The following is a 12,513-nucleotide window of genomic DNA, read 5'->3' as shown; positions in this document are numbered from 1 at the left end:
TATTACTTTTAGACTTCCAGAAGAGGGAAATGCCCCTCTTGTCCCCCCCAATGCGGACACCCTTGAATGTATATGCTGATATTTACCAGTCTATGAGTTTCTTCTTCTTGGCCTTGTTTTAGCAACTCAAAGGCTTGGAGGAGACCTCGGAAATCAGTAATTCCATACATACGGGCATATTTCTCATATTCTTTAGGATCTACATTTTTCAGAAGTTCCATTATATCAATGGCCTGTTCTTCCTCTTCTTCTTTCCTTTTAGTTGGGGTCCTATAGAAATAGCAAAGGTTTGAGGGTTTTTTGTTAAGCAGACGTTTACCAATGCTCTCTCTCTCTTATATAAGATGAATAGCTTAATGTTATTAATTGCATGCAAGTGTGGCAAATATTCTCACTTCTAAACTAACTGAACCCAGAGATGATGAAGCATTCAGAGCTAATATTCATTCTAATGATTTCCCTCAACTAAATACAGTCCAATTAAATCTAACACACAGCGAATAGATATCTCTTTGTTTCTTTGTGATACCCTCACAACCATGACATTTGATATGAAACAGATTCACTTTCCAAGGTTTGTTATCCTTGACCTAATGCCTTCAGCCATAAAACCAAAAACTTTATGCTTATCTCAAAGATGTAAAAACTTGGAGTGACTACTATCAATGACGAGCAATAAAACCACATTAGGAATTAGATAATGATGGTGCCAGGTGTACCTCGAGAGAGAGAGCATTCCACAAGCAGGGAGCCACCACTGAAAAGGCAAATTTTTGTGTCACCACCATCTGCACCTCCCTCAAAGGGGGCACACGGAGAAGGGCTTCAGATAAAGAATATAGGGTCCAGGTTGATTCATGTGGGGATAGGTGGTCCTTGAGGTATTGGGGTCCTGTGCTGCATAAGGCTTTAAAGGTCAAAGCCAGCACTTTGAATTGAGCCTGGAAACTAATTGGTAGCCAGGGCAGTCATGCCAGAACAGTTCTGACTGTCCTATCCCAGTTAATCTGGCTTCAGAATTCTGTGCCAGCTGCAGCTTCCAAACGGTCTTCAAAGGCAGCCCCATTTATAACACATTACAGTAATCCAAGCTAGAGATTACCAGACAACTGAAGTTAGACTATCCCTGTCCAGATAGGGGCACAGCTGGGTCACGAGTCGAACCTGATGAAAGCCATTCCACGCCACTGAGGCCACTTGAGTCTCAAGTGACAGTAACAGATGCAGAAGTTTCCCCACGCTACATAACTGCTCCTTCAGAGGGAGTGTAACCCCATCCAGAGCAGGTCATGGTCCACCCATCTGGTCTAGGGAACCACCCACTAACAGTGGTTCAGTTTTGTCTGGATTAAGTTCAGATTATTGGCTCTCATCCAGTTCATTACCAAGGCAAGGCATTGACCTAACATATCCATTGCCACATCTGCAGATGTAAAGAAGAAGTAAAGCTGTGTGTCATGAGCATATTGCTGACAACAAACTCCAAAACTCTGGCTGACTCCACTCAGGGGCTTCATGCAGATGTAAAAAAGTATGGGGGATAAAACTGAATCCTGCAGATCCCCATTTTGAAGTCTCCATGGGCCAAATAATAGTCTTCAAGGATCACCCTCTGAAAACACCGTCCAAGTAGGACTGGAACCACCACAGAGCAGTGCCCACCCCCAGCTTGGATAGTTATTCAAGAAGAATGCCATGGTCAATGATATCAAAAGCTGCTGAGAGGTCAAGGAGGATTAATAGGAATGCACTCCTACTATCTCTCTCCCGACAGAGGTCATCATACAGGGCTACCAAGGCAGTTTCTGTGCCAAAACCAGGCCTAAACCCTGATTGAAATGGATCTAGAAAATCAGTTTCATCTAAGACAACCTGGATCTCGCCTGTGACTACATGCTCAAGGACCTTGCCCAAAAAGGGGAGATGAGCAACCAGTCATGTATAGATACGTATAGTTTTATACTTAGTTAAATTTAAATTTCTTTACATAGCACATTATGAAATCCATAAATTACACCATGACAGCATCTCTTAATGATTTCTCTGACCATTAAGTAGAACTTTTAATAATGCCCTTAAAATAGCATGTTCAGAGGCATTCCTTTTGGGCTGCTCTCATGCTGTGGAAGATCTTATGCATATATTGTTGGATACAGACTCAGTAAAGCTTTAAGTAGACTCACTGAAATCAATGTGACCCATTAGCAATGACTAACTTAAGTCCCATTGAACTTCAGTGGGTCTACTCTAAGCATGACAAAGTCTGGATCTAGTCCATGATGTTTAGTTTTTGAAAGTGATGATTATACTAAGAATTAGAGAATGGATCAAGTTGGTCCCTAGTATCAAGAAGTCAACAGAATGTTGTATAACATCTACCACATGTCTATCAGAATGAAGTTTGAATATCATGATTGGTTATAGACTGATAGACTTCAAGATGCATTCAGCACAATTAGAAGCATGTATGCTCATAAATAAGTCCCACTATGTCCAATAGAACATTCTCACTATTAAGTGTGTTTAGGATTGTGGCCTAAGTTATATTTGTAGATGAGATGCTATTGCATCTTCAGATAAAAATATATTCTTGGAAACATTCTAGTACTTACTTCTTTAGTTTGGCTCTAAGATCACCCTCAATTGCTTCTTTTTTCCTTTCCTCAACCTGTAGGTTGACATTGCTTTCAATTTCACCGTGTTGATTGAAAGCCACACATTTGTAGTGTCCAGAATCAGTTTTTGTTGCATCCTTTATTTCCAGCCTGGCTTCATTTCCTTTTTGCTGAATAGTAATGCGACCTCCTTGGTTGATTTGCCTCCATTTCCCCTTCATCCATTTCACAGTGGGGATTGGATCACCACCTAGTTTGGCAATAAATGTTGCTACACTCTCTGGTGGAGAAAAATGTAGTAAAGAAAATATCTGTTACTGGCTGAAGGAAAACAGCAGCCAACATATTTTATATGCAACAATGATGACAGAACATGGAAGGAGCTTACTCTCCACGACAGTGATGCTTTCAGGCTCTGAGACAAAGTAAAGCTTGCCATCGGTTGGTGCTTTCTTTGCTACTGGTGCAGCTGCTGTTTTTTCTGAAAAGCATATTAAAAGAATGAATTAGCAGGGAAGAAAGTGACCATGCTAAAACCCAAAAAACCATCAGCCATATCATAAATATCATTGACTAAATACTGCCAGCTTATGTGTTAGAATCATTTCATATGATTTCATTTTATACCCTAGCATAAGTCACATACCAATTATTATTAAGTAATGTAGGATACCAAGCAACAACTAGCTCAGGGCAGTGGCAATGCTATAAAATGATGCATGTGGATATGCATGTTTTGTAGTAATATGCCCAGCAAAAATAAGTACCTTTGATATGCTAATATATGTGTGTAGCCACTCCTATCTGCCATAATAGGGAGATGCTGAATGGACTGATCCTGCAATTTTGAGTTACCATTATATTACCAAAACATTCAGTTTCACTGTACCTTTAATTGTCACTTTGGACTTGCAAGAATCAGTTCCAGCCACATTTGTAGCTTTGCATATATACTCTCCAGAATCAGTTTTAGTAACTGCCTGGACTTCCAAAAGAGCAGTTCCATTAACAAAGCTCAAGCTGCATTTATCAGATGATCTTAGTTCTTTCCCAGCTTTTAGCCACTGGATTCTGATGGGCTGCGATCCATGCACGTGACAGCTGAGTTGCAAGATTTTACCTTCATCTACTGTCACTGGTTTAAGAGGTTGATCAAACACTGGTGGCTTTTTGGGCTCTGAAATGCCGTCCAAAGGGATAAAATTAAGAAAGCAAGAGAAGAAAAGTAGTTAGGTGATAATTTATTTTCAGCAACAAGATATAAATCCAGGTAAGATTAAGGTTATACAGCATATGCTGCTGAATGCATTTCATTTTCCCAGTACAACGTTTATAGGGTGAAAGTAGTACAAAGAGGGGGGGGGTTGAAGAAGAAGGGAGGTGTAAAGTGTGCGCGCTTTTAAAGTAGCTGTTTATAAAGCTGTTATTTTTGCAGAGAGAGATGAGTGCATTTGAAAGTATTGTCTGTGCAATATCACCCTTTATGCTCACCAGCCCAAATTTTGGTGTTTTCACAACAAATTGCGATGAGAATCTGCCAGAGGTGTACCAGCCGGAAAGGTTGGCACAATGAATTTCGCAATTGGTTGAAATTCTTCACCTTTGATGTTTTTAATGTGGCATTGTTAAGACACAGGTCATTTCAAAAATTCCTACATGGGTAACTGTTCCATGTAAGTAAAAGCATGGTATTGATTGTAACATCTTACAGTCACACATGCACCTACATCTGCAAGCTCTGGGAAACACAGCACATAAGTAGTTCTCAGTGGATTTCCTTGCACATTTCACCTCAAATATTTTCTGTTAATGGCTCAAATTATCATGTAGTGTGTGGAGAAAAATTAGATGAATATTTTCCAACAGAAATTAAGCATTGCACACGAATAATAAAGATTTTTTTAAAAAAAAAGTGAAGAAAAGATTCCCCCCCCCAAAAAAAGCTTATCGTCAGAAAAATATGTGGGAGATGTCTTTTCCAGCAACAATCAGTACTGTTGCCTCTTTTGAGCATGTATAATAATGAATTATTTAGGATGTCAGCAGAACATTTTTAGTAACAGAAATGTCAAGTAGTGAAGAGCTTAGGAACAATTCCTTTTTTTTTTTAGTATTGCGATCTGAGTACTGCAGTACTATGAATAAACAACATGGGTTTGGATTTCATTATCACATGCAGAATGGTAATTGCAATTAATGAGTGTTCTAGCTCAGTTAGACATAGTGGAAAACACCAACAGCTTACGAACTGATCAAAACAAGTAAATGCCATAAAGCAGGCAACTGTGAAATCAGCTAACCTTTAATAACAACGGATGAAGTACAGAGGGCACTCCCAGCTTCATTGGACACTTTGCAGGTATATAAACCTGCATCAGACTGTCCTGCATTCTTAATGTGAAGAAGAAGTGTGTTGTTTTTGAATGATATTTCACAATTAGGAGTTTCATAAATCTCCTGGTTATTCTTATACCAGGCAACAGTCAGAGGCTGAGAGCCAGAAACACGCCCCTCAAGTTTAAATGTGTTCCCTTCTGTTTCTTCTACAGTTTCAGACAACTTTTTGGTGAAGCTAGGTGGATTCTGTCGTTCTGTCAGAAAGGAAGAGAAATCTCAAGGTTTTGAAACAGAATATCATATGATTAAAAAAAATTAGCAACCCAGCAAAGATTCACAGAAGGATAGATTCCAGAATTTTATATATACACATCCTTCTTAACAACTGTCTTCTATTTTCCTATATTTCTGTATTGACTGTCAATGGCTGACATCCAACAGAACAGACTGTCACTTTGCAATTAGACACCCCCTTTCTCTCCTTTCCCCTGAAAACCAAGTGCCCCTCAAAATCTGCTCCAGAGAATACAGGACCCCTCCAGAATAGATTTGGGGGAGCACAGAATCTGAATGGGAAAGGAGAGGAAGGAGAAGTCCCATTGTACAATCAGAAATCTGCTAGCACATTGGCTATCACCCGAAGATTCTTAGATTGCTTCGAGTGCTTATTTTCAAAAACAGATATTTCAGTGTTTTCCAGTGTGAAACATAATAATTACAGCTTGAATTCAGCGAGCTCCTAGGCAAGAAGAAGGTACTCATGTAAGGGATCCCCAAGTTCTGCCAATTTCTTTTGCACTACATCACATGCCACTATAGATGATCCCCTGATTTTCAAGAGTGATGTCTTGGCAGGTTCAGGGAGAGGTGGGAAAACCCCATTGCACAAGTGAAACTCTGCTCACAGTTCTTTAGCTGTAAGCCAATATGAATATCTGCCTATATCTGGAATCCAGTATAGATGAAACACCCAATACCTTTAATGTTAAGTTGAGCTGTACAAGACTCCTTTCCGACTTCGTTACTAGCATGACATGAATATTTTCCAGAATCTCCTTTGTCAACTTTCACAATAGTCAAATGAGCTATATTTTCTACATAGCTGATCTGGTAGTTCCCTCCAGTTCGTAATTCTCGGTTATCTTTTGACCAAGTAACCTTAATTGGACGTGTTCCAGAAATGTGACATTCAAAGTCAGCACTGTCACCAGCAACTGCATCAACAGGTGCAATTGGGATGTCAAAGAATGGAGGTGTCTTCCCTTCTATAGTTTGGAAGAAATAAAAATAATGTGTAACTTTGTACATCTTCTTGCATAAGAGTTACATTATCAAGAAAGTAACACACGGTAATTGTAGGAAGTCAAAGGCCATTTATCCTTTAGGACAGGGGCATAAGTGGTGATGTACCCCCACAATATCCCATTCATTTTAAAGAAAAATATATTTAACACTTGACAAACCTGTAAGGATAAGTCTGGCACTAGAAGAAGCAGTTCCAATAGCATTGGAAGCTGTGCAAGTATATTGTCCTGCAAGACTCATGTAAGTTTGTGAGATCTGTAGAGTTGCAACATTATTTGAGTATAACGTTTGTACATTATAGCCATCTCTTATTTGTGCACCATCTTTATACCAAGTTACTTCAATGGGTTCAGAACCAGTAATGCCACAATCAAATGTAATTGGTAAGCCAACAGTTTCATGAATATCTCTCAATTTTCGGGAAAATGAAGGAGGGAGTTTACGCTCTACAAGGAAACAAATATAGTACAATGAAGGGTTATTGACTGAACAATTCAGTTATTATACTATATTTCAGCTTCATAAGATTTTTTTCATAGAGATAAAAAGTATGAGTATTTGTAACAATGTATGTCCCCAATCTAGCTAAAGTCAGTGATGAGGCAGTCCCATCGAAATCAGTATAAATTAATTTAACTAGCTACTTTAGCACTAGCTACTTTAGCTGAATTGGATCCATTGTCTCTTCCAAAAAAAATCCATCAGATAAATAGTGAATGGAAGTTAAAATTTATTTTTAAAGTTTAGTTAATGTTTGATCATTCATTATTAGCAAGAGCTGAAAGAATGGCTGAATCCTATGGTTGAGAATGAAGTGACTGTATAGACAAGTTCTAGGCACTTTATTTATTTATTTATTTATTACATTTATATACTGCCCCAGAGGCTTTGCATGGCATAGCTAGGTTCTATAGTGCAGCACGTCAACTTGTTTGTATTAAAGCTATGGAAATTCTCTCTTGAGCATTAAGGAACACTTGGAAACATAAGGCCCTTCCGGATTTCTGTTCCCTCACTCCCCAGGAGCATTCTCCAACATGCTATTGAGGCAGTAATAGTGCATTAGTGATGGATTTCTACTTGGACTGCCCACGCATCATTCTGCTACTTTAATTGTTCTATTATGCTTCCACAGTGTTGCTGCATTATTGTCATCTGGAGAGGCACTTTTGCACTATAGCGCAACAAAAAGTTGGACAAAACCATCTTCAGAACATTTATTGTATGGAAAGTCAGCAAGAAATGCAGGGCATTTACTGACTGGAAATGAAGCTGTGTGTCCACCGCAAAACTTTTGCAAGCGCAAACAATATTGAAAGCAGAATAACGTACAACTGCTGCAATGCCATCATAAGCACAAATAATCATGAATGAACAATAATAGGAATGTCTGGAGGGGCCCATAGACTTTCCCGGGTAAGAACAGATTTCCTGTTCTGAAGCACTGACATATTTCAAGAGTAACAAATACTCATCTCTTAAGCATTCCAAAGCATATTGCCATATTCACCTTGAACAGATAGTAGCGCTGAAGAAGAAGCTTCCCCGACACTATTTTCTGCTTTGCAAATATACTCCCCGCTATCATTGCTATCCACTTGGTTGAACACTAGTGTGGCAACTTGGTTTTTAAAGTGCATTTTAGAGGTAGCGGTTGCTCTCAGTTTGGTGTCTCCTTTGTACCATGATACAATGATCTCGGGTGTACCAGCAATTTGGCATTGTAAAGATGCAGAATCTCCAACTCTCACCTGAGTTGGTTCCAGATTGCTGACAAAATAAGGTGGTTCTAAAGAATAAACACACAGACTTAGTTACAAAATTAATCAGAACTTCCTAAAAGCTTCACAAGAGTCATTACTTTTTCAAAAAGAAAAAACACACTTCTAAAATAAGCCACAAACCTAATATTGAGACTGTAGCCTGAGAATTATCTTGTCCTGAATCATTTTCTATATGACAAGAGTACAGTCCAGCATCATCCAGCTTGCTACTAGAGACCTCCAGTATGGCAGATGTTTCTGTAGTAGTAATATTGTATTTTTCTGACTGAGATATATTTATGCCATTTTTCTTCCAATACACTACAATAGGAGGTGTCCCACTGTATGTGCATTCCAGGATTAACTGCTTTCCTTTCTCAACACTAAAGTCATTCAATTTCTTCACAAATTTGGCTGGTTCTATCAGAAATAAGACAAGAGCACAAAATTAAGATAATTGCCTAAGATTTGTGGTTGCATTCTAGTTGAAGTGAAAGGAAGCTGCAACACAGAAAAAGAGCAAACCTTTTACATAGAGCTGAGTTGTGCAAGATATTTTGCCAGCTTCATTACTAACAATGCAAGTATACTCTCCACTTTGGATTGGGTGAACGTCAAACAACTCCAGTTCAGCAACCGATTCTTCCAGAGAGATGTTACATCTGTGTCCTGGGACTAGTTCAACACTACCCCTAAACCATTTCACATCAAAGGGAAGGGTTCCTTTAAGGATACTTGTGAATGTTATATTGTCCCCAGATATAGCGTGCAAAGGTTCTGGTTTCTTCACAAAAGATGGGGGTTCTAAGATATATATAAAAAGAGGTTAATTAAACATAGTTATGGTTGAAATGCAGGCATATGTATTTACAAAAGAAACAAAGAATGTAAAGAGCATTATTTTTTTTTAAGTGATATATCCTGTTTATATTTTCTGCCTTGGTTTCAGTATTTACCTCTAACGGTGAAATATGCGTCACATTCATCCGATCCAGCTATATTTGTTGCTATGCAAGTATAACTTCCAGTATCTGACTCATGAAGATAATTTAGTTTTAAAGAACAAGTATTATCGGTAAGAGTTGCCTGATACTTTTCGGCACTTGTGATCTCATGTCCATCATGGAACCAGGAAACAGAGATAGGAGGTGACCCAATTACTTTACACTCAAGTACAGCAGATGAAGCCAAGATACCATAAGAGTCTTTCAGCTTTTTTGTGAATGACGGTGGTATAATGCGATCTGTGGAGCACGAAAAAAAGATAAAAGCATTATGGCATGTCTTTACAGGCATTATTTTTAGTAATAGATATCCAAGAGTTAACGATAACAGAATTATTTTTGGCATAACAAATCTAAAATGGGTCTTGAAAATAGACATGCGTTCTCTTTTCATTTTAGAAAGGCATGTTTGGATTCTGATGCGCAGCTCATATCCACCAGTTGCCATGCATTCAGTATTGTGGGCCCTATTCTGTGGAATTCTCTCCCAACTGAGATTAGACCAGCCCGCTCTTGTTGAACTTCAGGGGCTTTTCATGATTAATTTTAATTGATTTCATCCACTGTATGTTTTTGTAATCTCACTGTACACCGCTTAGAACGTCCGGTGATTAAGAGATGTATCAATAGTTGAAATAAATAAGTCTACATAAAGATGGAAATGCAATGCGGAATTGATACCCCCATCATAACCAACTAACCTGAAACCTGTACTGATGCTGTGCACCTGCTTTTGCCAACATTGTTTTTCACCTCAAATGTATATTCTCCACTGTCCTCTAATCCTGCATTCAGAATCTTAAGCCCAGACACTTTATTGAAGAAAGTGATTTTGTATTTGTGGTCGGTAGACAGCTCATGACCATTCTTGAACCACCGAGCAGTCAGCTCTGGTGTCCCAGCTACTGTACATTCTAAAGTACAAGAATCTCCAGCCGTCACTTTCATTGGTCCAGGCTTCTCCACTATATTTGCTGGCTCTGGAATGAGATACAAATCAGTCATATTTGCAAGAACAAAAAAATAGCGTAACGTGTGAAGATATTTCTTCTTCAGTATGGTGGTGGTTGTTTTTAAACTTTTTAATTATACCAACCTAAAACTGATAAAGTAGCAAAACACTCCTGACTTCCAGCATCATTTTTAATCTGGCAGATGTATTTTCCGCTATTGGTTGGTTCAGCATTTGCAACCTGAAGGATAGCAACTTTATCGGAATATGACATCCAGAGATTTTCACTTTCTCTGATGATTTCACCTTTGTCTTTCAGCCAGACAACAGAAATAGGCTCTGAACCTTCTACTGTAGCTTGCAGTTCAGCTGGCTCCCCAACTATAGCAGTGGTATCATTAAGTTTCTTCACAAACCTTGGGGGTTCTGATCAAAAGATGAAACATATATAAGTGGTGGATAAGAGAGTGAGATGCAAAAAAATAAAACTTCTGGGAAAAAGAAAGGAATGGAAAGTCTTTTACAAACCTTTCAGCGTCACAGAGCAAATGCAAGTGTCACTTCCCACATCATTGACAGCTTTGCAGTGATATTCACCGACGTCTGCAGCATCAACGCTGAGAATGTGAATGCTAGCAAGGTAATTCTCAGACAAGATCTTGTACTTTTTGCTACTTCTTATTTCTCTTTTATCTTTGTACCATGAAATTTGGAAGGGGGGAGTGCCTTGAAGCTCGCATTCAAAGTGGACATCCAAGCCTTTCCGAATTTCTACTGGCCGGGGTTTCTTGTGGAAAACAGGAGGAGCTATAAAAGAGGAGGTTTGAATTTCTGTTAAGTGGGAAGGAGCAACATTAGAAAGAAAAGAACACACCATTAAGAGTGGGGACTTGCAAAGAAATGGGAGATATGCGAAGGAAATTTCCCATTCTAAATAAAGGGCCCTGGCAGCGACCTTCAATGGAAATTAGTCTTGGCTTGTTTAGTGAAAGAGAGCAAGTCCTTCTACAGCAGGAAGAACACACCATTAAGAGTGGGAGCTTGCAAAGAAATGGGAGAGTAGAGATATGCGAAGGAAATTTCCCATTCTAAATAAAGGGCCCTGGCAGTGGCCTTCAATGGAAAATTAGTCTTGGCTTGTTTAGTGAAAGAGAGCAAGTCCTTGCAGCCTTCTACAGCAGGAAGGGTGCAGAAAACAAAGGAAGAGCAGGTTCTGACCTTTCACTTTCAATGAGGTACTGCTGTTGGTGGTACCCGCTGCATTTTGGGCTTCGCAAGTGTAGTCTCCGCTGTCTTCAACATTCAGATGGTGCATTTCAATGACTGCCACAGAATCAACGAAGGACATACTGTATTTGTTACTGGGATGAATTTGAGTTTCACCCTTGTACCACGCAATCTTAATTTCTGGAGAACCATCTATCTTACATTCATATCTAGTTGAATTATGCTCCTTCACAACTCTGTAGGAGTCTAACTTCTTAAGGAACCTTGGTGGCTCTATTGAAAAAACAAGAAAGAAAGGAAAAAGAAATGCAAACATAAGAGAAATCTTCAAGATTGCTTGTGTTTGATTTGCAAGATTTCAGGATCTGTGTTTGATTTGCAAGCTGTCAGGAATCTGAGTCATCTATATTAGCTATCAAAATCTATTGGCAAAGAAATTACTGTAAGTCTGCTGGGACCTACTGATCGCTTACAAGTCAAGTCACTGACCACTCAAGAACAATTGAAACCACACCTGCCTTAGAAGAACTTTGGTGTAAAGCTATTCACTAATATTCCACCCATCAATGGTGTAATTCCTAGCAGTGTTCCTAAATCTAGCCCAGTTTTCTGAGTTTAGGCTGGCCAACTCTTTTTTTGGGGGGAGGGAACTGGGATTTTGTACCTTTGAAAATGGTGTACTAAGAGGATGTTCAACAGGTAAAGCCTTCCCCATCTTTGCATTGGCATGCTGGGAAAAGCAGCTAATGGTGTCCCTCTGCTGGTAGAAGGCATCTTGATCCAGCAGAGGATTTCATCAGCAGAATGGGAAGGCAGTTTGCATTATTCCCACCCATGTACAGCCCCAGGTGCCCACCAAATGTGCTCAAGGGGGTTTGGGGATCCTATGAAACAGTGTAGCAGGTGGTACAAGAGGCTGCAGGGAGAAGCGGAAATTGCTTGGAATCATCGCCTTCCCTGCTCCACAGATGGAATCCACCACTGGACCCAAGAGCCTTCCATTCATGAAGGAGTACTGCTAGATCCAACACAAATAAACACCAAGTTCCTTTTTTACTCTAGACCGCAGATTTCTCAGCTTCATACTTGTGTAGGAGAAAAAAAGGTACCTGTCATCATTTTCAAGTAAAAGTATGATATTCCACTCCAATGTCACATATTAAAAGTCTATGTTCAGCCTCCTTAAGGCCTTATATATTTCAACAGGTTGCTAATTTTAAACAATCTTGTAAGCAATAAACAAGAGCCAGTGTGGTGTAGTGGTTAAGGTGTTGGACTACGACCTGGGAGACCAGGGTTCAAATCTCCAC

The 12,513-nt window shown here is 39.3% G+C and overlaps 1 protein-coding gene across 23 annotated transcripts in view; it reads right to left on the bottom strand.

Moving 5' to 3' along the window:
* TTN (titin) overlaps positions 1–12,513 on the bottom strand; it is a 359,167-nt gene that overhangs the window by 237,161 nt on the left and 109,493 nt on the right. For all 23 annotated transcript variants that reach the window (XM_061608344.1, XM_061608325.1, XM_061608332.1 and 20 more), the window contains 15 exons: positions 11,195–11,476; positions 10,505–10,783; positions 10,121–10,402; positions 9,726–10,004; positions 8,977–9,264; positions 8,546–8,824; positions 8,162–8,440; positions 7,768–8,046; positions 6,416–6,703; positions 5,930–6,217; positions 4,916–5,206; positions 3,505–3,792; positions 3,004–3,096; positions 2,613–2,895; positions 87–270 (listed from right to left, as the gene is read on the bottom strand). In XM_061608344.1, coding sequence (XP_061464328.1) covers positions 87–270; positions 2,613–2,895; positions 3,004–3,096; positions 3,505–3,792; positions 4,916–5,206; positions 5,930–6,217; positions 6,416–6,703; positions 7,768–8,046; positions 8,162–8,440; positions 8,546–8,824; positions 8,977–9,264; positions 9,726–10,004; positions 10,121–10,402; positions 10,505–10,783; positions 11,195–11,476 — 3,962 coding nt within the window. The remainder of the gene's footprint in view (positions 1–86; positions 271–2,612; positions 2,896–3,003; positions 3,097–3,504; positions 3,793–4,915; positions 5,207–5,929; positions 6,218–6,415; positions 6,704–7,767; positions 8,047–8,161; positions 8,441–8,545; positions 8,825–8,976; positions 9,265–9,725; positions 10,005–10,120; positions 10,403–10,504; positions 10,784–11,194; positions 11,477–12,513) is intronic.

The sequence above is a fragment of the Rhineura floridana genome, chromosome 2 (assembly GCF_030035675.1).
Source record: "Rhineura floridana isolate rRhiFlo1 chromosome 2, rRhiFlo1.hap2, whole genome shotgun sequence".
Classification (NCBI taxonomy): domain Eukaryota; kingdom Metazoa; phylum Chordata; class Lepidosauria; order Squamata; family Rhineuridae; genus Rhineura; species Rhineura floridana.
This window is presented reverse-complemented; position numbering and strand designations above follow the sequence as displayed.